The sequence below is a fragment of the Pristis pectinata genome, chromosome 17 (assembly GCF_009764475.1).
Source record: "Pristis pectinata isolate sPriPec2 chromosome 17, sPriPec2.1.pri, whole genome shotgun sequence".
Lineage (NCBI taxonomy): Eukaryota > Metazoa > Chordata > Chondrichthyes > Rhinopristiformes > Pristidae > Pristis > Pristis pectinata.
In genome coordinates, this window is record NC_067421.1 from 16,452,323 (window position 1) to 16,477,913 (window position 25,591).

General features: G+C 38.0%; 1 protein-coding gene across 2 annotated transcripts in view; it reads left to right on the plus strand.

The window, feature by feature from the left end:
- The window catches only part of taok3a (TAO kinase 3a), a 104,215-nt gene that overhangs the window by 55,588 nt on the left and 23,036 nt on the right, over window positions 1-25,591 (plus strand). The window contains exons 8-13 of one of the 2 annotated variants that reach the window (XM_052032238.1): window positions 4,818-4,931; window positions 5,472-5,563; window positions 9,081-9,174; window positions 9,652-9,733; window positions 13,858-14,025; window positions 17,531-17,734. In XM_052032238.1, coding sequence (XP_051888198.1) covers window positions 4,818-4,931; window positions 5,472-5,563; window positions 9,081-9,174; window positions 9,652-9,733; window positions 13,858-14,025; window positions 17,531-17,734 — 754 coding nt within the window. The remainder of the gene's footprint in view (window positions 1-4,817; window positions 4,932-5,471; window positions 5,564-9,080; window positions 9,175-9,651; window positions 9,734-13,857; window positions 14,026-17,530; window positions 17,735-25,591) is intronic. The other variant, XM_052032239.1, reaches the window with a different exon arrangement.

Consider the following 25,591-nt stretch of genomic DNA (forward strand, 5'->3'; position numbering starts at 1 on the left):
GATGCAGGGTTTTGACCCAAAATGTCAACAATTCCTTTCCTCCCACAGATGCTGCTCAACCTGCTGAGTTGCTCCAGCAGGTGGTTTATTGCTCGAATGTGAATCTGGCTCTGAGAAATGTCACGGAAGAGAAAACTGTGCTCTGCCCCAACTTGGCCCTTCCTTAGAACATAACAGTAGCAACATTATGTTTTCAATAACCCCAACATTTTTGGCACTAAATTTGATAGATTAATCCAGTGAAGTTATAGAGAAGATGTTATCTTCTGAAATCTGTTTTTAACTTACTTTGCACATTTGGTTTTGTTCATCTAACCCTAGTTCCTAGTACATTCGATTTTGTATATATAAACAACAAACTCTTTATGTACAGAATTGTAAATGACATTCCTTTTAACTATTTCCCTTTGAGATTGAAGCATATAGACTTTTGTAATACTTGCACATCAATTCCATTGCAGTTATCATCAGGCTTTCTTCTGTTATCTAATATAAAGAAATATGTTTCTTGTGATATGACAAAAACTGGAGAAAGTATTCTCTACGGCAAAACTGAAAAGGTAGGGATGAAATTCAATATTCCAAAAAAATCCAACCAGAAGTTATAAGAATAATTAAATAACAGAAAACTAAGTGAGCTTTAGGGGTTGGGCCACAGAAAAAACTAGGCGGCAGATTATAATTGAGAGTGCAAAGGAGGGCTGGAAATGGAGAAAAGGATTACAGAACTAAGGTGTGGCTAGCTTATGAGGAGAGTTGAAAATGAGGCCCAGACACAAAATTCAAATCATTGCTGTGTTTTAGGGCAGCAATCGCGTTGCAGTTGTTCAAGTCATTGGTGAGGCAGCACTTGCAGTATTGTATACAGTTTTGGTCACCCTATTATAGGAAAGAAGTGGTTAAACTGCAAAGAGTACAGAAAAGATTTGAGGATGTTGCCAGGACTAGAGGGCCTGAATTATAGGGAGAGGTTGGCCAAGCTAGGTCTTTATTCTTGGAATGTAGGAGAATGAGGGGCAACCTTAAAGAAATGTTTAAAATTATGAGAGGCATAGATAAGGTGGATGGCAAATCTTTTCCCCAGTGTCAGAGAGTCCAAGACTAGGGGGCATAGGTTTAGGGTGAAAGGGGAAAGATTTAAAAGGGACGCGAGGGGCAACTTTTTCCACACAAGGTGGTGAGTATATGGCTGCTAGAGGAAGTGGTTGAGGGAGGTACGATAATGTCATTTAAGAAGCACTTGGATAGGTACATGGAGGGGTGGGGCTTAGAGGGATATGGCCCAAACACAAGAAATTGGGACTAGCTAGGTGGGCACTATGGTCAGTATGGACTAGTTGGGCCAAAGGGCCTGTATCCATGCTGTATTGCTCTATGACTCTAAGGTTCGAAAACATTTGTGGTGGATGAATAGGATTTACTTTGATTGAACTTATTGGCCCTATTCTAACTCGATCTATTTTTATCCAAAAATAGCTGATTTAAAATTTTTAGACAATATTATAACATTTCTACAAATTTGTGTAGCTGGTAGTTAGATGGTAATGAATACCATTGCTTGGATAACAAAATATTCTCAAGGATTGAATGGAAATTCCACAATTTCAGTGTATCCAATACCAATTCCTAACTTGATATTGCAAAACATAGCTGTTAATTTGTTTTAAACAGAGGGATCTTAAATTGTATTATAGGAAATAGGAATTTAAAGGGAACAACTAATCCTGTCCCTTTTATTGAAGATGCAGCCACCATGTAATCTGCAATAAGAAGCAAATAACCAGGTGAAAACAAAAAAAAAAGTTGGTTCAGGAACAAAGGGAGTTTTGGGAGAATTTCTTCATTCCACCTCTTTCAATATGCATCAGTGTCAGCCGCCGATAGGAATTTGGCCAACATTGTTTGTCCAGATATCGACGACACACTGAATGAAACAGCAGTTTACCCTTAGTGCGAGAAATTGCATGGAAGTATAATGAGTCAAAAGTTGACAGGCAAGGATTAATCATCTTAAAGAATATGAGAGTGTTGGCGAGGAAAGAGCAGGGATGAAAGTAAAATGGTAGGGGCTGGTTCAGCATACCAGTTAGAAAGTGGCTATAGCATTCAGTACAAATGGGTGAAATACAGTAGATATCCTATACAACATTACAGGTAGGAAACTTAAGTTACTTTCACCCCAGGGAAAGAGGTATATAAATGTGGAACTAAAAGTTGGTGGAAAATGGGGAAGTACTTTGCATATGGGGATATGTCGTTGGATTTCATCTAATAATGCAACTGGAACAGTGCTAAGAGCATTATGTTTATATGCATCACCATGCTGTTGACTGCACTCCTTCAATATCGCAAAACTTGGGGTTTTAAATTAGCCTTTTTCATGTTTGTGCGTTTTATTGGTACATGTGTGTAGATGGAAGATGAGAACGTATCAATCTGAGTAAAGCTGAGTCACGATTAAAATAAACGTGCTTTGCTCTTGTCAGAATAGAACTTTGCCATTCATTCAGTATGCTCCACACCCTGCCAATGTGTAAGCTTCAAAATTTCCTGCATTTAGGATTATGATAGCCAGAGTCGGCTCGAATGTTTTGTAGAGCTGGTGAAGTAGGATTTTTCTCATGCAGGTCTTTTTTATTAATTTGTCATGAAAAAGGTACAGAGGAGGGTTATGGGCAAACAGCTTGGGTAAGGGGAGATTGAAACAACACTGCAACCTAATTACCCAAGAACAGACAGTTGTAGAAGTTGCTGAGCAAGTTGCACAAGGTGCATGTCTCCCCTCTCCTGTAAGAAAAAGGATCAGGTTCACTTCAGTTGAGAAATTTTCAGTACTAGCTCTGGAGACAGAATGGGACCTGTCAGAATTTTAAAGCTTTTATAGGACCAGGTAGCATAAACCAAGTGATCAATAGGAAGTGGGGTTTGCCAAATTTGTACAAAAATTCAGAGAAAAAGAATCTTAAGTCTTCATCTTTTCAAATCTAAAAGGGTGCCTGAGATGGTGTTTGAGTTGATGTGCCGCACAGCTTACAGGAAGGAATAATATTGTGTTCCCTGCTCAGTTGGGGAAGGTGTAAGTGAGTATTTTTCTGGGAACTGACTGTGCTGTTTATTCAACACTGCTAATAGGTGAAGTTGATTGGAGAGGTGAATACTCCCTCTAGTGGAAGTCACAGCAGGATCCACTTACTGTCATAATGTTGGAAGTGTACTTAAGAACAGCTGTATATGTTGCTGTAGCCCAGAAGATGGTGCAATTTATTCTTTTGTATAATACAAGTTACACATTACAGGGAAATGAAAGGCACCAGATGCAGTGATGGGATGCTTCTCAGCATCAAGAGCAACCTGTGGTTTGCAAAGACTGGGCAGTCATGGTGATAATTCTAATAGGTGCACAGTCTCCAAAAGCAGGTTCCGATAAATACTGTGGAAATGTTTAGGAAGAGCTTATTATAACTTGCGACATAGCAGTGGTGGATTCCGTTTTCTAAAGGAGAAGACAAGACAGTTGGATCTGCTTAAGGCCAGAATTGGAGGGATATTGACTAACAAACATGACATGTCAACATCCTGGGACTCGCCAATGAACAGAAACTAAATTGGATCAGCCACTTAAAACAGTCTAGCTACAAGACCAGTCAGAGGCCTAATGTCCTGCAGAAAGTAATTCATCACCTGATACCCCAAGGCACAACTTAGGATAGTGATGAAATACTCTCCAGTTGAAGATAGTGCAATTAAGGTGCTGATTTTCATTTTTTAACTTCCCTTTGCCCTTCTAGCAATGGTAATCATTCTTTGGTTACTTTTCCGATACCTTACTCAATTGTCATCATGTTGTGGCATCCTAACCAAATGTTAGCAAGCCATTCCACAACAACATAAGGATAGAACTAGGAGAAGGCTATATGCCCCCTTCATCTCTTCTGGCATTCATTAATAGTTAGTCAGGCTAGTTCTGTACCTGACTTCCACTTTGCCACTTTCTGCATATTTGATGTTTCACTTAGTGCCCAAAAATCCTTTGTTTTCTGTCTTGAATATATTGAACGATTTGAGCATCCAGTGATCTCTGACGTAGAGAATTCCAATGACTTACAACCTTCTGCCCCAAGAAATTTCTCCTAATATCACAGAAAATGCCCAGTTTTTTTATCCTGTGTTAGTCCTTGTACAGCAAAATCTTAATGATTTTAATCTTAATTAAGTTGTTCTTAAATACCTTTCCAAAATCCAGATATACTGTGTTTATTGATTTTTGTTCTTTATCTACCCTGCCATCCTTACTTTCAAAACAAACATTTCCTTCAAAACTCAGCCATTTGTCAATGAACAGTAATGTTTTCCTTTTGTTTACTGTTAATTTTTTTAAGTCCAATTCCTCATTGCCTTCTTGAACAGAGAGATTTGGTGAAACTAGTTCCTTATAATCCAAAGATTAAATTTTGCTATTCTTGCTGAATATAGCTGAAACCATACCAGGTGGAACTATACTGCGTTCTGGAAGGGGTAGTGACAATGTTAATGGATTAAGTATTTGGCAGCCAATCTACCTCACTGATACAGTAACCCTCTGCAAAATTTAACTGGTATTGAATGGAAGTTTCAAGTTGGTTTTCTATAGAGGAGGTTGGAACTATATTTTTATAAATGTAAGCCCAAAATTTGAATGTTCAGGTGCTCACTGAGCTGAGTCTCAGTGAGGTCTGGGTGAAAGAATTAGCCAAATATGAAGTCTTCAGCAAAAAATAACCCATTTGAAAGGATCAAAAAAAGTAGGTAATTTTAATATCTTAATTTTTTTTTTACAGAGACATAAAGGCAGGAAACATTTTATTAACTGAGCCCGGACAAGTTAAACTGGCTGATTTTGGATCTGCCTCAATAGTATCCCCCGCTAACTCCTTTGTTGGGACACCTTACTGGTAAGAAATACATAAATGAAAGAAAAGTATTGTTGCCTCTTTTAAGATAAACAACAGCAAAGCATTGGAACTTTGTCCCAATCACCTATTAAAATGTGCTTGTGCTGCACGTTTCTATTTAACAAAACCATAACTTTTGGTAAAATTGTTTATTACAATTTCTTGCACTGATGGCTCCAATCATCATGTCCCCAGAACAGAAAAGTCCCAGGTTCAATCCCTGGTCAGTGTTGCATTAAAAAAAAAATCTTGAGCAAAGTGACATTAAGCAATGGTACGGTTGAACAGAGTAAACCAATTTACATTAGCTGCTTTAAGTAATTGTCTTTAACAACGAAGGAAAATACAATTGGTCAGAGCAATCCAGATGTGCATTTTCTTGTGTGTACTTTGAATAACAGATTAGCAATTCTGACTCAGCTCTTTGATTTTTGAGTATAGTATTCCTTTTGGCTGCAGTGCTTATTTTGTTCACTGCACTAATGTATTTGAACAATGTAGAAAGAATTTTTTAATAACTTAATGTGTAATATTTTACAGGATGGCCCCAGAAGTGATCCTTGCTATGGATGAGGGACAATATGATGGGAAAGTAGATGTGTGGTCTCTTGGGATTACATCCATTGAACTTGGTTTGTATTTCATTCTTAAGACACAATTTATTTGTTAGCGTCTTAGTCATGATTTTCAGTCGCCAGCAACCTCGTGTAATTGTTTTACTTTTTTAAAAAAAAGTTCAAAATTTGCACAAGTTTCAACAAATGTTTGTGACAGAGAATTAGTAATTAAACTTGTTCAAAACTTTGGGTAAAGTTCTAATAGTGAATCTCTTGACTACTTGCAGAATGTTTCTTTGTTACTCCAACCTGTTAAGTGGACATATCTTCAGATTTCTGTCTACCTGAATTACATAGAGTCCTAGAGAGAGTCTGCACCGACTATCAACTACCCATTTTACATTCATTCTACATTAATCACATTTTTTTCTTCACACTTTCTCTTTGGCTCACCCCAGCTTCTGGCACACATGTACATACCTGGGACATTTTACAAAGACCATTAACCTATCAAACCATGCATATTTGGGAGGAAACTGCAGCACCCTGAGGGAATCAACGTGGTCACAGTGAGAACATACAAACTCCACACAGTACCTGAGGTGTCAGGATTGAACCCAGCTCTCTGGCACTTTGAGGCAGCAGCTCTACAAGCTGCACCACTGTACCACCATACTCTGTGTGCCTGAATTTGACTATCAAATGACTATGGACCAATAATGATATTTAACCAATAAATCAAAACTGTTTGCAAATATGAAGATGTTTCCTGTTAATCTTTTTTTTCTACTGGCTTTCAGATTTTATGTTCTCTATAGCAGAGGTCCATTTCTCTCCATTCAGTGAAGATTTCATTTATATTTTTAGATATCAAAAGATATTATGGTGCAATTGAAGTGGATCTCTACAAAGAGTTCAGTGTTCCAAGAAAGGAATTTTTTTTGCTGTTAGTGAGAATTTTAAACTAATGATCCTTTGTCATTGTCCCTTTGATCAAGGAATATTGTTATTCCTGCTGAACCTAAGTTGCTTGTATTTTTTGGCTTTGATGTTCTTTCTGTGGTAGAATCCCCAGAAATGTTATAACCCTCTAATCGTTGTTCAGTCAATAATTTTAACAAATGTATTATTTTTCTTTATTCTGTTTTCTAAAACTTAAAATATTGTTACAGTTAGCAGAATATTTTATGCTAATGTTCACACCTTCAATGAATTGCATATTTAGAGTTCTGAGGTCTATTCACCTGCACCCTTTATCATCATTGCAATCACTACATCTCTCAAATTGCCTTTGCAAGGATGGTGGTTAGCTGCCTACTCAAGACATTTGTGTGGTGAATGTACATAGAGTGCAATTATATCACATTCTCTGATCTTGTTTGGCAATAAGAAGGAATGGCAAAATATTTCCAAGTTGGGATAACATGTACCTGGTGGTGGTCCCATGCACCTGTATTTCATGTTCTATTAAATGATAAAGAACATGAATTTAGAGGGTGCTGTTGAGAAAGCTATAGCCGGTTGCTGCAAAAGTGCTTTGATTAACTACATGAATTTGATGTTAAAATTTCTATTTTGTTCAAGGTGATTAGCTGTGGATTTTAGTATACTTGCAAAGCATAAAATGAGGAGGAGGAATATCTTACAATAGGCTTATTTTCTACTGTGTTCTAAATTTATTTGATTCTTACCAACAATGATGTAAATGTGGTACCACTGTTCGGAGGAAAATTCTGAATTGAAGCCTTGAATGTAAACTTTAGTAGTACCTCTGGGTAACTAAATCCTGTTGCAAAATTGTTTGAAGCAGAGGATTATAGAGCTTGGTAATTTGTTTTCATTCCTTGACTCGGGTTGTGATTGCTTTTGGGAGGACTGTCTATGCACATTTGCGCAGTGCAGTTATTGCAATTGCTAATATTCTAGTGTGGCGCAGCATTATCAAAGAAAATTAAATACCCAAATTGAATAAAGAGACATCGGAATTAGAAGTTTTAAGACTCATCATAAATAAGGCCTTACGTATACAATGAACCTCAAAGAATTACAGCTGATGATCAAAATCATGGGAAAATAATATTGTCATTTCGATAGTAGCAGTAATTTTCAAAAATCACTACATGTATTTATTTCCAGGGGAAAGAATGGATAAAACTATAAACATGTATGCTGTAGTCTTGAAAACATTTTGTAGTTGCTGATAACAGTGATGTCTTGTGAATCCTGTTGTAGACTAACTTGCAGTTTTTCCTCTGTCATTGTTCTTCATTGAGCATGGAAATGAAGGGCAGTATTCAGCTTCTCCTCTCAAATGACAGGGAGAAGGGCATCCCCAACACTCGGCCCAGGCTGGCTTTTCAAAATCTCTGTAGGCAGCCCACCATGACCTCCATTTTTTTTCCAATGCCTGACCTAGGTCTGTGTGTGCATTGATCCCTCTCTGTGCTCACCGTTGAAGTGTCTCTGCCAACTCCCAGCATGGCAATCTCCCAGCCTCTCAGGGGCAAAACCCAGAATTTTGGCTCCAGGCAGCTGAAGCTGTGGACAATGGTAATTATTAAAATTGAGCTTGCACAAAAGCCCTAGTTTGAGTGCAAAAACAGTGCTGGTTTTGGAGTTAGAGGCAATTGCAGCAAAAGAATGAACCAAGACCTTAAGCGGGGTTTAAAAAGGAGGATGAGGATTTTGAAACTGTGGCTTTGCAGGATTTAGTGTAGGTCAGTGAGCATAGGGTTGATGAGTGCATGGGATTTAGAGTGGGTTAGGACATCACAAGCACAAGGGAACAAATTTATCTGAGAAGCAAAAAAACTGCAGATGCTAAAAATCTGAAATAAAACCAGTTCTGGAAATCCTCAGCGGGTTAGACAACATTTATGGAAAGACAAACAGTTAACATTTCAGATCAATGGTCCTTCATTAGAACTGGAAAAGTGTGAAAACTTTAGTGTTTTAAGTTGCAAGGAGAGGGTTGGAGGGAATAAAGGCAATGTTGTCCAGGTGACACAGTGCTTTCAGTGCTGCCTATTTGTAAAAGGGCTGTTAGAGAATGGGGGAAATAAATGAAGTGTGCTGATCATGCAGAACACATCATTGCTGAAAATCTGAAACAAAGTAATGCTGGGAACACAGCACTTTACAAAAAACCTTTTGATAACTGAAAACTATTTTGTCACTGGACTGATCTTAAACCTTACTTTCCAAAACATTTTTCAATGGAGGTAGTTTAGTTGATACTACAAACTATGCTACTTTTAATATTTAAAAATGCACATTTCATAAACTTGGACACTGCTTAGATTGCCATTTTGCCTTTTCAGTGCAAATTTGTTTATTATGATGCTTTATGTTACTTTTAAATAGAAAATAATAGTAACAATTTCATTTATTTGATACAGACTTATTAATAACTTTGTGTGCTTGATAAACACCTCGTGTGTTAACCATAGAATAGATTTTTACTAGGTTGAACAGGTGATCTTAAATAGGATTACCCTCTATGACGACAGTTCTTATCCATGTGGGTTTATTACTTGCCTTCTGTGGATATAAATCAACTTTTTAACGTGCTCTCGATTTGCCTTTTTTGTAGCTGAACGCAAGCCACCTTTGTTCAACATGAATGCGATGAGTGCCTTATATCACATTGCCCAGAATGAATCACCAACACTTCAATCAAATGAGTGGTATGCTCATACTGATTAGACAGTGAATTATTAAATCACACTTTTATTTTGTAACCATTTGTTAACATTGTATTTAAATGTCTTTCAAATTTTGCATCATTGGTAATTTGTTGTAGTTTGAGCACTACATTTTAAAATAAGTGTATAGTTGTGTATATATGTATAATATATATAGTTGTAACTCAACATCATTGATGTTTTTGCCAAATATTGTTTTGTAGTCATTGATACTCTTTTTAAGTGTAAATGTGATCTTAATTTTAATTTTTGACTGTTTTCTTTTAAAACCCTGAATAACTTTTTTATGATGATAATAGGGAAATATAAAAATTTTTACCAATTTTCTGTGATCTTAAGACTGATTAGACTATCAAGATTGCATGCTGTAAAGGGATTCTAGAAAGCAGCAGCTACTTTAAAAGGCATTATTTGCAGAAAATAGATTTAAGGTTTCTAATTTTGATTTGTATTTTCTAGGTCTCAATTTTTTAGAAATTTTGTGGATTACTGCTTGCAGAAGATTCCCCAGGATAGACCTACATCTTTGGAGCTTCTGCGGGTAAGAATTCTGTATCATTACTAATTAATCATAGAAGAAATGATGAATATTTATTACTCCCCATTAACAGAAATTAATTTGTTTCAGACAAGGCATAATGCTTTTGTTTTGTTGGTTACTTTACAATTAGTGCCCTATAATTGTATTCAGAATGATTTTCTGGCTGTCATTTTGAAGGTTGCAGCACATCCTTCTGACTGGCTTTGAATATCGGTCTGTTTATTTTAGTATTTTGGAAAGATATAAAACTACTATTTAGACAACCAAGCTGGCTTTAGTATGTTTAGGACTTGTATAATCAAACTGTTTAGAACTTTACAAAGTTAGCTTATGATTTTAACATTCAGGATGTGGGTCAATGTCCAAAGTAATGAGAAACAATCTACTTTTCCTGCAAGTATTTTTCAAAATAGATCATAAATATTATAGCAACCAGAGCTTGCATTGCTATTTAATTGGCAGGATTTCTCAATTAAATGTTTAAGGGCCAAAACTACTATGTTTTTGTATGCTGTGATTACTCTTGATATATTCACTTTTATTTCTGAATCTATGATTTCATTTATTTTATGTCATTCAATTAGTAATTATTTGAAAGAATCTGTTCAAATCATTTATAATTTGACTTGAATTAATCTCTCACCTCCAACCCCAGAAGTAATCAAATTATATATTTTTACATTATTTTCCTGAATCCAACCTGGTCCACGTGTCAAGACGAGCAGTTTTTTTTATTTAATCAGTACTTACTGCCTATTTTTATGCCTAACTACCATACCATTCTTAAGTTTATAGTGCACTTTGGCTGACGCTGTATCTTTTTTAAAATTCAGATTATCGCTTCCATGCTCTAATAGCATTAAAGGCTAAAGTTTTCTATTACTGGTAGCAGTGTCATCCATTCATTTCTTAAAATACTTCTTTGAAACCATTCTTCGTCTTGAGCTTCCCGTACTGTCCATCAGTTTGTGGTTAATTTCCAAGCCAGTAACCATTCTGTATGCCAGCTTAATTGGGATAATGACCTTTGTAAGTACACAAGCATTTCAATTTACTTCAATAAAGTTAAATCAAAAAGGATGAAATGAACCTTGAATAAGAAGTGAAGTATCTGGACTTGGGGAGACTTGCAGCTTCTGTCCCAATCAAGTGGGAGGCAGAATACTAAATGAGTTTCCTACATCCCAAGAGGAGAAGTCTGTGTATAACAAAGTTGACTGACCATGCTATACTTTTTCCATTGTCAACACGCAGTCTTGTTTAATTTGCACATACTAGGGCTTTGGAAAGGATAGCATTATTTTTTGTCTCTACCTTAAGCTCTCCAGTTTACATTTATTGAAGATGTCTAATGGCAGGTAATGCCCAGTAGGTTCACAGTATTGGTGGTTTTCCCTCTGCACAGCTATGCATATTGTGTTTCTCTTTAACTATTTTTAGGAACGCAAGGCCAGCATTTACTATGCATCCCAAATTGCCCTTGAGAAGGTGTTGGTGAACTATCTTGAACTCTTGCAGTTCTCCTGCTGTTGAGTAGGAAGTTCCAGGATTTGAATGCAGTGTGAAGAAGGAATAGAGATTACATATTCAGAATGGTGTGTGACATAAGGGCAACAAGTGTTTCGGAACCCTATCTGCAAGGGGAACCTGCAGATAGGGTTCCTAAACGCTTGCTGCCCTTATCCTTCTTGACTCTTGTCCTGCTCTGTAGTGGAGATTATGGGTTTAGAAGGTGCAAACAGTGTGGCTTAGGGCTAGATGGCATATAATGCAGTCACAGCGTAATGGCAATGGAGAGAATGAATGTTTATGATGGTTGTTGAGTTGCCAATCAAATTTGCTTCAAATAGGCAATCAAACCTTGCACTTCAAGACAAGTGGAGTGTAATCCATCACACTCCTGGTTTGTAGATGGTGGAAAGGGTCTGAAGTGTTAAGAGGCGAGTCACTTGCTGCAGGACATTCACACTCCGACTTGTTCTTGTAGCGATGTTATTTATATGACTGGTTCACTTTTGACCTTGTGATGTAAGTGATAGACAATCAACAGCTACAAACATCCGATGAGCCAAGTGTGACTCCAGATCTTGGAATCCTTTCCCCTTGATGCTTGGGCTCTTTCGTGGTTTTGATGTCATACTCTGTAGCCACAGTCAAATGCTACCATGATATCACTCCCAACTTGCCTCTGGAATTTAGCACTTGGGTCCAGGTTTGGTCCAAAGCTGCAAGCTGAGTACCTTGAGGAAACATAACCTGGCATCAGTGAGCATGTTCCTGGTAAGTAAGTGCCACTTGTAACTGTAATGGAACTGCTTGGCTGGAAGCACGTCTGGTTCTGCTCGTTACTGCAAGCAGCATATTGTCTGATCCCATAGTCTTTGTTGGATCTACTGCTGTCAGCCATTTCTATCATGTGGTGTGAATCAATTTGGTTGTCTTCTGTGATGATGGATATCTTGGGAAGATTCCACATGCCACTTTTGACTGAAGGTAGCTGCAAATGCTTCAATTTGTCTTTGACTGGGTCCTGCCATTTTTGAGGATGTACATTGTTGGATGATCCTATTTCTGTTAGTTATTTAATTGTTCCCAATTCACTGCTAGATGTGGCAAGATTACAAATCTGATCTATTGTGGGATTGCTGACCTTTGTCTAGTCCATGCTGGCTTTACTGTTTAGGATGTCTTTTGTCAATTGTCAATGCAGGGTCATTAAAAACCTGTTATCTTTGCTTTATGGTGAAAGAAGTTTAATGCCTGCCTGCCTTACAATTTTGTCTGTCCGTTCCGTTCATCCTAAAACTGCAAAAGTTAAAGCAATTATTTTTCAAATGCTGTCGGCAGAAAAATAGTTCCAAAAACCAACGGAAGGGAAAGCAGTGAAATTATTATAAAAGGATTTGGGATAAATTTGGTGAAAGTGGTGAACAGGAGAAATTATAACATTATGCTGGTTCTTTCATGAGGAGTTCACGATGATTGTGCCCTGCACTATTTAACTAAACATTGGGTCCGACCTAACTCATGGGATGAACTTCAAACATTAGCTGAGTTGCAGTGAATACAGACAGAATTGTGGAAAGGTAATGTTGACTTTTAACTACTAACAGTAATTTCCAGAAGTCAAAAAGCATGTTCGTTTCTGAGACGGAGAACAGTTTAAGTTACATAAACAAGATTTTTATTTCATCACATCTGGGTAATGTTCATTCCATGTGCTGACCACTTTATTGGAAGAACTTCATGGTGGCCCCAAGTATACCTTGCATTTGTTTTGAACTTGTGCCTGATTTTCCTACTTTAGAAGTACAACGCCACTTCATTCTTTTCACAAGAGAAGGCAGTTTCCTCAGCATCTTATGACTGAGCAGTTCACAATTGTCTTGGTGACAAGAGTCACAATTGTTGCTGAACTATTTTTCTCTCAAACTACATAAGTAGGTAGTTGGAATTTATGGATATGAAAATAGAACTAACAGTGCTAGAGAGCAATTGATTCTTAACATTGAGTATTATAAGAAGGCCACGTTTTCATTTCCTGGCTTCCTTCAGATAATCAATCGGTATCTAGTTTCTGTGAGCATGTACAACTTCCATAAATGACTGACGTTCTGGTAATATTTTCCATATGGTAAAATAGAATGGTACATCTGTAATATGGGTAGGCTGCTCAGACAGCCTCTTCAGCAATGCATACAAGTAACCTACATAGGTTCATAAATATTCTAATAGCTGCCTTATCTTACTGGATAATTTGCTTCTTACACTGGCTGGAAAGTACATATTTAATGAGAACATCTTAAATTTTACTACACAGTGCATGAAGAAATGCCTAACAAGAATAAAAATCCTGCTATAAACATGGGAAGTGTGTTCTGTTGTTTAGTCACACTATGAGATTATGGTTCCAATGTACTTCAGTATAGAAGCACAGTACCATTATTATTTGTGTTACAGGGGTGTTTGCTTCCCAAAATGGTCTTGTTTCCTGAAAATTAAAATATTTTCCAATGTTCTCTTGTAGTTATGTTCTTTATATAATACAGCACGCATTATATAAAGAACATAATTAGATTTTGATTAGATGTTTTAGTATTGATAATTTGAATTTTCTGTTTCAGCATGAATTTGTACGCCGAGAGCATCCACAAAGAGTTCTTTGTGACCTTATTGCAAGAACAAAAGATGCAGTTCGAGAGCTGGATAATCTTCAGTATAGAAAAATGAAAAAGATCCTTTTTCAAGAAACTCGCAATGGACCTACAACAGAATCGCAAGAAGAGGAAGAGGTAAGATGAAGTACACGCCTAAAATAACAGATCCAAATCTAAATCAATGAGTAAAGATGCAAAGTGTTTTGGTCTGAGGTCTTGCTTTTCATCTTGTTCCCCCTGAAAATGCTGTCTTGAAATATAGATCCTGAGGTACCACTAGTCCTTTTGCTTTAACGAAATTGCTCCAGGCATAAAAGAAAGCAGGGAGTTGCAGCAATATTAGTAAAGAACATCCTAACCGAGGCCTACAATATCCAGATAAGCACATTTTCCTGGGGATCAGACCTTGTACCTCAACTACCAGTTCTCCTCTTGTTCTCCCAACCTCTACAGTGACTTTTCATGAGTCATTTTCAGTTTTCTTAGCAAAATAACCGAACTAATGATCAAATAAACTGGGTCCTTCTAACAGGTGTGGTTAATCACCACACTTTCTGCACGGACTTAAGCATATTAGGAACTCCTTGATAGCATTGTATAAGAATTTCAAAATTCATATTTGATAAGTACAGAACTGTCAAAAATTGCAGTTGTCCTGTGCTGCTCCTTATTTGTAAAACTTGAGAAATAGATGCATTTGTGCAAACTGAATGGGAGTCTGACATATGTACAATAAGGGCAAAGTGGCACATCATTAACATGTGTTTCATGTTCCTAATAGCTTGGTTGTTAGTGGCCTGTTTGCTTTACTATTAAGCAGTACCTAGGGAGAAGGAAAGGTTTTCATCCCTGAGTTTTAGCCATGTGGATACTAGAATGATTGATTAATCACCGTCTAGCTAAATGGATGTAATTTTTGCATAAGGGGGTGTTAGTGGAGAAGGGAAGAGGACTGGGCATCTGATCCAGCTTTGTTATTGTGTAGTCTTGTCAAACTATGCAGTTATAATGGACATCTGGAAAATGAGGTGAGATTCACCTATGTTCCCTCCATTTAATCAAATGGCGCAACTCACATAGCATTTAGTCTTTCAATGAAAAATACATGCTTGGGTATGTATGATGTGCATGTGGAATGGAACCCAACCAAAGCGCAGTTGGAATATTAGATTAGTATCCAGGGGCCCAGACTGTTGACCTCTAAGCACAAGTTCAAATCCTGCTACAACTGCTGGGGGAATTCAAATTTAAGTAATCACATTTGGACATCAAAAGACAGTTAACACCATTGATGTCAACATTTAAACTTTGGATTGTTATAAAAATTCATCTAGTCCTCCTGCATCCACTGGGGAAGTAGATCTACACCTATTACACAATCTGACATAAATGCAATTCCATACACAATATTGGGGTTAAATTTTAAGCTGTCTTCTGAAATGGCTTAACCAACTAAACAGTTTAATGAGCAATTGGAATGGACAATAATAGATCCTGACTTTGCCAGCTATGTCTACATCCCATGAATTAATTTAGAAAAACAACTAGCAAAGGGAAAAATTGCTTTAATATCAGCTGAATTTGAATAATTATCAGTGGATTGTTTGGAATTTTATAAAATGGAATGCTTTTGTGCATGAATTTGGATGTTTTTTTTAAGAAGGTTGTCTAAGGGAAAGATGGCTTGTCTTAATTAAAAATTTAAATTAGGTACACTTTTAAATCTTTTTTATTTTTTTACGAGTTGCAGAGTAATTATGCATGAGGATATCAAGCTAGTTTATTTGAATTCAGAAAGGCCTTGTAAGACCACCATGTTCCCTTATCTCTCAGCCACTGCAGCATATTTATTTATTAAATAATGAGTGTTTCTCCCTACTGCTATGAAGGTTATCCCAAATCATCATTGTGTGAGAAAAGCTGATCATGTCAATCCCAAATTTTATCTCATGCTCAGTTTATTTTAAAACAAGATCCTAAATTTACCTTCCCAGTTCTATGAATCCTCTGAGTGAAAAGGTATCAAGCCATATTGTATCCAGGCTATGTCTGGTAAGCCATAGAAAACAGAAGTGAGAAAGTTACGATGATCCTTTTATCAAACATTGGTTTGGCAGCAAATGGTAATGGCATACATTTCTGTCCATCTCAGTTTAGGATGGATGTGAAGACCTTGGAGAAGCTACACAAGTTCTAGGGATGTGGGACTTGTGCTACAGGATAGGCTGAAGAAGCCAAGTTTGTGTACCATAGACCCAAGAAGATGATACAAGAACTTTGCAAAATGATGTGCCTAGATACCTTAGATATTGGAGATGGAGAGGAATGATGTTCCCATTGATGCAAGGTCAAGAACTAGTGGACAGATGCAATAAGTATAGCAGAAGAACTAAAGGTCACAAGGAAAACTTTGTGTATAGCAAGTGACCAGCATCAATAGTGCCTCACAGGGTGGTGGACTTAATTCATTTGTGGCTTTCAAAAAGCAATTGGGCCAGCATTCAAAGGAATTGCAAGTCTGTCGGCAAAGGTACAGGTTGGAGTGGAGCTGGAAATACAGTAGTTGTGTTGGGTGTAAGGGGGCTTAGGTTTAGAGAACTGTGGACCCAAGGGTTGAATTGCTGTCTCCTCTGCCATTATAGTTTCATATTATCAATTGTCTAGACTAGTGGGGAAGTGGAGGGTTAAGATTAAAGGAAGATCTTTCTCTCTTAACAGCAATGTCAGTTACTATAAACATAGAATTAAGGTAGTAGGTAAAGGGATCAGTGGAGGAAAAATAACCCCACTCGAGAGAAATAACACTCTTATTTAAAAGGTGTCTGGTTGAATAGTTGATGAGTCATAACCTACCAGGCTTCAGACCAAGAGAAGAAAGTCTAATTACTTAAAAAAAACTTTAAAACTTTATACAACGTGGTAATAGGCCTTCATGCCCAATGAGTCCGCATTGCCCAATTACACCCATGTTAACCTACTAACCCGTACGTCTTTGGAATGTAGGAGGAAACAGGAGCACCCAGAGGAAACCCACGTAGTTGCGGGGAGAGTGTACAAAAACTCCTTGCAGACAGCGGCGGGAATTGAACCCCAATCGCTGGTGGTATAATAGTGTTATGCTAACTGCTACGCTACTGTGTTGCCCTGAATAACTTTTTATTAAATTGTTGTAGATGTGATAGGCCAAATGGTCACCTGTGTATGCTGTAAATTCTTAATCTATTATTTCTTCCTCTAGTGATGGTGCTAAACTTAAATCCATGACGCTGGACTTTCTCTTCTTTGACCTCCTCCCTGGTCCTCCCCATCTCAACAAAGAGCACCTCTAAATTGCAACCAACTAATGATCCTGACTTTGCAGCAACCTCATTCGCAGTCCTCTCTAACATTTAAGTTTGCTAGTGTATATAATCATTTCAAATGGCCATTGTTTACATTCCATCTTCCTGCTGGGATTTAGTGCATTGGGTTACTTACCTGGTCTTGCAAAATAACTCCATTAGAATTGCTTTTTTATAATTGCTGTTTTAGTTCTGTAAAAAGTAAAATAAAAAAAATACTTGCTGCATGTGATTTCCAGATGCATGACTGTGCTGATGCATGTCAGCCTTCACTAACATTGCTTTCCTCTATCTTACAGGACAGTGAGCATGGTGCAGGCCTAGGTAGTAAAGTAGACAGCCTGGGAAGTAATCAATCCATTCCCAGTATGTCAATCAGCACAGGGAGCCAGAATAGCAGTGTTAACAGTCTGCATGAAGTCTTTGATGATAGCTCAGAGATCGCCATGATGCATGATGGTGATAACACCATGCAATCCAATGTCTCCGTCATCCACAGAAAGGTAGGTAGCAGTGTTGTGTTTGAAATGTTGTCTCTAAATATATATAAAATGAATTGTTGCTAGTTCTGTGCAAAAAAGCGTGCCTTTAAGATCAAGTTTCAAGAAAACCTAGAATGCAATTATTAGTTTGGAAATAAGTCTGTTGATTAAATTTGAGGTTCTATTTCGCTACTTAACTTTTCTCTAGTGAGCAATGAATTTTCACAGCTGGATGGTTCAGGGGTTGATCCCAAGCATCCACTGAAAGTCTGGCGGAAGAGTCAAAGTCCTGGGCTGGTGGACAAAATAGAAGAACTCCAGCAGGAATTCATTCTCGCGATGATGTAAACACCAAAAGATGAGAGTTTCTACTCTTTTGGTGAATTTATAGTGCAAAGAAAATCTCACTACAGAGGTTCAAATTTTGGCAATCTTTTACACTGGTCCAATATGCAACTTGACACATCCGGCCTTCTGTGCCCCAACAAAGGGCCATACTATTAGATAAATGAACCACAGTTTTGTTTTCACAAATTCAAACTCTTTACAATGCTCATTAAAAATTAGGATGTTTCATGGGGTTGAGAATTGTAGAAAACATGTTTTAAAAGGCTTTGACACCAGATTCTACAGATGCTGGAATCTGGAGCAACACACACAGAATGCTGAAGAAACTCAGCAGGTCAGGCAACACCTGTGGAGGGAAATAAACAGTTGACGATTCAGGTCGAGACCCTGTATCAGAACTGAAAATTCATCAGTCCTGATGAAGGGTCTCGACCCGAAACATCGACCGTTTATTTCCCTCCATGGATGCTGCCTGACCTGCTGAGTTCCTCCATCATTTTGTGTGTGTGCATAAAAAAGCCTTTTATTACATCGAACCCAACTACTGTATCCCAATATAACTAGTAAGCATTTCTATAATGTTTAAATCAGTTCATTAATTTAACCAAGAAGTTGTGTTAAAATGCTTAATTTTTGTGTTGAGCTAATTTTAGCTGTATTTTTCAAACCACTCTGTCTTTTTCTAAATTGTGGAGTCACGGAGATGGGCAAGGTCTTAAATGATTGCTTCTCGTCTGTATTTTCTGTGGAGAAAGTTACGGAAGCTAGTGAGTTCAGGGAAGGGAACGGTGATGTCCTGAGACTTATCGATATTATAAAAGAGGAGGCATTGGTGGTCTTGAAGCGCATAAAGATAAATGAATTCCCCAGGACCTAACCAAGTTTATTCTGTGACGCTGTGGACCCTAGCAGAGATTTTTGTACCTTCGTTAACCACGGGTGATAAAACTAGAAGACTGGAGGGGCAGCTGATGTGCATTTATTTAAGAAGGACTGCAAGGACAAGCCAGAGAACTATAGACCAATGAGCCTAACAACAGTGGTGGGAAAGTTACTGCAGGGGATTCTGAAAAACACAGCTTATCTGTATTTAGAAAGACAAGGACTGATTAGGAATGTTCAGCATGGCTTTGATTATGGAAAATCATGACTCATGATTTTGAGGCCTTTTTTGAAGAGGTGACCAAGAGGACTGATGAGGGCAGAGTAGTAGATGTTATCTATTTGGACTTTAGCAAGGCTTTGGCCAAGGTCTCATATGGTAGGCTGGTCTGAAAGGTTTGAACTCATGGGATTCAGGGTGAGCTAGCCAATTGGATATAAAATTGGCTTGGTGGTAGGAGGCAGTGTGTGGTAGAGGAGGGTTGTTTTTTAGATTGGAGGCCTAGTGGTGTGCTGCAGGGATCAGTGTTGGGTCCCTGGTTGTCACGTATAGGAGTGACTTGGATGAGAATATGGTTGGCATGATTTAGTAAGTTTGCAGATGATGCCAAAATTGGTGGTATTGTGGACAGTGAAAAAGGTTCTCTAAGGTTGGCAGATGGAATTTAACTCTGACAAATACAAAATGATGCATTTTGGGAAGTTAAACCAGGGTAGGGCATACACAGTGAATGCGTATAAGTGTGTGTGTGTATAATTAAATGAAGGTTTTAAAGATTTTAATAGGCCATCACATTTTTCACACAGTTTATCTAAATTATTGTTTTGATATTACAGCTACCAATTAATATGTACCAACAACAGTAATTAATATTACAGACCAATTTGTCAGCACCCCACAAAACCTTCAAGCTACATGGAAGGCCAGACATGGCCTCAGATGCAAGCCCTCGGACCACATCCATGCTCCCACAACCTCAGATTCCCACCTTTCTTCCCTCATGAACCCAGGTTAATCATGAGGTGTGTGAGCAAATGCCAAAATGTATTGAGCAGTGCCTTGACTGTGAAGGTTCAGTGGCATATACAACAACATGGGCAAAGAGAAATGTACAGAGGAATGGTGAGCAAAGGCCCAACCTCTCCAAGTGTGTAGTGTATATTAAATGTCTCATCTTAGCACCTTTGATTGTTAGCAAGGAGAGTGTTTGATTTGTCATACAGCTTCAAATCGCTGGCTAAACACCAAGTCTGGGTCACCCTGAAACGAGCTATGATCTGTCCTAGTTCGACTTGCTCATCACCTCTCAGACCAGGTAGAGAATGAGAGATTATCAGACCTATTTTGGCCATCTCGAGCATCTCATTCCTCCATACTGTTTGACAATAGGCCACGTAGTCAACAATGGTACAGCAAAAGAAATTGGGTGCACAAGAGGTTGAGTTTAAAGGAAAGTGGAGATCTGAGGATTATGTTATTGTACGAGGTTAGAGATTGGAAAAAGTTCATAAATCAGTAAATTAGTTTATTATTGTCACATGTATTGGTTTATTATTGTCACTTGTACCGAGGTACAGTGAAAAGCTTGTCTTACAAACTGATCGTACAGGTCAATTCATTACACAGTGCAGTTACATTGAGTTAGTACAGAGTGCATTGAAGTAGTACAGGTAAAAACAATAACAGTATAGAGTAAAGTGTCACAGCTACAGAGAAAGTGCAGTGCAATAAGGTGCAAGGTCACAACAAGGTAGATCGTGAGGTCATAGTCCACTTCATTGTATAAGGGAACCGTTCAATAGTCTTATCACAGTGGGGTAGAAGCTGTCCTTAAGTCTGGTGGTACGTGCCCTCAGGCTCCTGTATCTTCTACCCAATGGAAGAGGAGAGAAGAGAGAATGTCCCGGGTGGGTGGGGTCTTTGATCATGCTGGCTGCTACACCAAGACAACAAGAGGTAAAGACAGAGTTCAAGGAGGGGAGGCTGGTGTCCGTGATGCACTGGGCTGTGTCCACAACTCTCTGCAGCTCCTTGCGGTCCTGGGCGGAGCAGTTGCCGTACCAAGCCGTGATACATCTAGATAGGATGCTTTCTATGGTGCATCGGTAAAAGTTGGTGAGAGTCAAAGGGGACAAACCAAATTTCTTTAGCCTCCTGAGGAAGTAGAGGCGCTGGTGAGCTTTCTTGGCCGTGGTATCTGCTGTACGAAAATACAGTGAAAAATTTTGTTTTGAGTGCCATCCATACAGATCATTTCACCACATCAGTACATCATTAAAACAAAAATTGTCAAAAGTAATGGTTGATAGGAACTGGTATTGAAAATTGGGATGTCCTTCACATAGGGTTCACTGAACCTATATGGTTTAACCCTTGGAGGCCTGGTGAGTCCTGTTGCTTTGACGTGACCACAAAATCCAAACCAGGATAGAATTCTCGATTTTACTGTGTACTCTGAAATCGCTAGCATCATTAATATGCAAGATCTAGTATTGCCCATTCACAGAATATTACAGAAAATTTCACCTGCTTAATTGCCACTGCACCAAAACAACTTGGAGCAAAATGAGAAGTAGATTATTCATTGATCTTGTAGCTTTATAAAACTCTTCAATTCCTCCCGTGCAGTGTTCCATATTAAGCACAAATCCAACTTACTGGCCAAGAGATCCTGACTTTAAGTATTTAGTTGGGTATTGCTCCTTTTTTCCTCTTTAAACTTCAGCTACGTTGCTTCATTCTATAAACTAGTTCATTGAAACAGTTTACATTACCATGTGATGAGTTCTCAATGTTTCAAATTCTGCCAGCAATTTGAGAAATAATTTTGCATGTTGGTTGACCACAGTCTCAATTTTAATTCAGAAAGTTCTGGCTTCGAGTCATGTTTATTATTGAGAGAACGCTAAAATATCAAAATGCGCTTTTTTTTGGAGAAGACATTAAACCAAGGTCCTATCTACCTTCTAAGGTAAAAGATGACACAAAGCTCATCAAAGAAAAGCAGGTGTTATTCCCTAGCGAGCTGACCTTCATTTCCAAACCAGATTCTTTGGCCATTATAACACTGCAGTTGTGGGAGTTTGCTATGGACCAATTGGCTGCTTGCAGCTCCAATACTACTGCAGAGTGTCCCTCCACTTGACTGGGGTCTCTAGCACTAGCCCTCTTGTACTCGTTTTACTCCTGACTATATTTTCCTGCTCTTCACAAATTTGCTAACAATGTAGCACTTACAAGTTCTTGTTTCAGATCAAACATTATTAATTCTGCGTGGTTTGCATTAAAAGGGCAGATTTAAACATAGGCTGTCCTTTCTTTCTTTCTTGTACGTCTGTGTGGAACAAGTAGGTATCTTGGAACTGTTATGACAGCCAATGTTTATCTGGCTTGTCAAGTTAATCTGCAAATTAATATGCAAGTGGGCTTAATATACATGTGTATTCTGAATCTCTTAATTAAGCTTGAAATATTTGAATCTTCAGTACACTATAAAATGGTTGGGGAAAATGTATTTATTTGGTGCCAGCACACATTAAAGCATCCTAATTGGAAAGGTTCTACTAGATTTATCCCAAGTGTTAAATTTTAAATTATTTTTTATATATGGTATTCACATTGCTTGAAAAATGGCACTGACACAATTCATGTTGCAGATCACAGGAAATGCTAATCTACAAATTGATTGAAAAGAGCTATATTGTTAGTCTCCTTGTTGACTCTTGTCCATTAATATATTTCAACACTTGTCACTCTGTAATGCTGCTTTCCATTTGTTTTCATTTGTTCTAAAACTTGGATTTTCAAACTTGGGTAACATGCCTCAATTCAGAAGAGGTCTTTTAGGGCTTTTATTCAATGTTCCAAGAATTAAAGTGGAACATTAGTGAGGAGGGTTGGAATTGGGTTCTTTCAGAAAAGTTTGTCACACCTCTGTTTAGAAGCTATTGTGCAAATGATGGTAAATCTGCAGGTTTGCTACCATTTCAATGCAACTGAGTCATTGGATGAACTATTATTTAAGGAAATTTAGCTTTCTGAAGATGGAACTGGTAGAGTAATTACGGGAACACCTGTGGATGCAATGTACTTAGATTTTCAGAAGACCATTGATAAAGTCCCACAGAATAGGTAGATGTCAAGGTTAAAGCATACTGTATAGCTTTGTAGGTAATGAAATAGCAGAAAGTTGGATTGAAAGCTTGGTTGACAGGCAATAAACTGACAAGGAATACAGGTGACCCCATTACAGGGTTTGTGGGGGGGGGGGGGGGGGGGGGGAGTTGTTGGTGGTGGTCTGCGTTCCTAGAAAATCTTATTCTATGCATCAAGAAACAAAGAAAAGTTGTGCTCATTGATTTTTTTTTCACTTAAGTTCTGTATGAGCGAATCTTATTCCATATCTCAAATCTTTGGGTAATGATTTGTGAATTTTGTAACCCCTGTATTTCTCCCTCAGGATGGCAGGTAGTGTCTAGTAGGGTACAACAGGGATTGTTGCTTGGCCTCAGTTTTTCGTCAATGATTTGGATAAGGAAATAGAATGTAATATTTTGAAGTTTGCCAGTAACACTAAACTCTGGGGTTGTAATTTGTGAGGAGGATATAAACATTCTTCGAGGCAACTTAGACAGATTGTGTGAGTGGCAAAATCTTAGCGGATGCAGTATAACTTGGATAAATGTATCCACTTCAGCTGGAAAAACAAAGGGGCCATGTTATTTAAATGGCGTTTTAGTTTGGTAAGTATTGGTGCATACAAGGAATTGGAATTTCTTGTACGACAGTCATTGAGAATGAGCAAGCAGTTAAGAAAGCAAATTGTGCATTGGTCTTGATGGCAAAAGGATCTTAGTGCAGGAAAAAAGATGTCTTTCTACAACAATTAACCAGAGCCTTGGTGATACCATGTGTGGACTATTGAGTGCAATTCTGGTCTCCTTGTGTGTATATATTTTTTAAAAAAACAGACCAGACTTGCCAGAGAGGAATGCACTGAAGGTTCACTGGACTGATTCCTGGGATGACAGGAGTGCCACATGAGGAACAATTGTTCAGGCATATTTGTATTCACTAGATTTTAGAAGAATGAGAGACTATCTAAATTGTGACAGGGCCAGACAGACTCTTTAAACCACTGCCATGCACAATGACTTGTGGAAGCCAGAAGGGAGTCGTCCTGGAACCCTGTTCTTGGGGAGGAGGTTTCCCCTGGCTGAGGTCTCCAGAACAGGGTTCTCAGGCTCAAGTTACAGGCCAGGAGGTTTTGGATTTGAATAAGAAATTTGAAATTAGATGAGATCAGACAGGATGATGAAACTGTGGAATTCTTTACCGTAGAGGGATGAAGGTGCCAAGTTATTGAATATATTTAAGAAGGAGATAGATGAATTTCTTGTTGCTTCAAAAGATACAGAAAGAAGGCAGGAATATGGAATTGAGATACATGATCAGCCATGATCACGTTGGATTGCAGAGCAGGCTTGAAGAGCTAAATGGCCTACTGGTTCTATTTCTCTGTATTTTTTTTGCTTCCTGCATTAATCCCATATTTAATTCCTATATTGCTTTTTTTAAAAAAAGAACTAACAATCTCTGTCTTGAATATACACAGACCTGAGCTGCTACAGCCCTCCGGGGCAAAAAAATTTCCAAAGATTTGTCGTCTTTTCGGTGAAGATTTTTTTTATCATTGTGCTGAATGATCAATCCCTTGCTTGGATACTCTGACCCTTACTTCAAAATATCCCAGCCAAAGGAATCATTGTTCCTGCATTTACATTATCAAACCCTGATGAGAATTTTTAAGTTAAAATAGAACACTGGAAGCACTCTGCAGGTCAAGTAGCATCAGAGGGGAGAGGATGTTTTTGTTTCAGGTCAAGGACCCTTTATCAGAACTGTTAAGGTGAGAACACAAGTGTGGTTTAAGTTGTAGAGAAGGGAAGATGAAGAGAGCAGAAGAAATGTCTATAATAGCATGCAGACCAAAGTTGTCAAGGTAATTATTAAAAACTGGCAGTTGGAACAAATTGAAGTGAGAAAGTACACCCACATCTGTGTGTTACCTGAAATCATTAAACTCATTATTAAGTCCCAAAGGGTGCAATGTTTCTCATCATTACTTGAGGTGAGGTGTCATTACTTGAGCTTATGCTAGGTATTGTTGGTACCATATAGAATGCTGAAGACAGACTAGGATGGAGAATTGAAGTGACAGGTGACTGAAAGCTCAGAGTTGCTTTGCATACTGCAAGAATTTTATAAGTTCCAATGAAATCACTTCCCATTCTTCTGGACTGGTGAGTTTAGTACCAAACCCACTGTCTCAGGAATCAATCTGGTGAGCTTTTGCTATAAATCCTAGCTGCAGGTATATTCATCCCTAAAGCACGGAGACCAGCCTTGTACAAATTATTCCTGATGTCTCATGAGGACCCTGTTTCCTTGCACTTGTTTTCTCTTCCAATGAAAACCAATGTACAATTTGTCCTCCAATGTTGTAACTGCATGCTAACTTGAAATGATTTGTTGTGTTGGATGGGATGGGTCTCCATTGATATGAAGATGTAAAATAAGCTCAAAAATGGTATTGTCAAGTATGCACCCTTCTGTTTTTGTTTAATATTTTAACGATATATTTATGA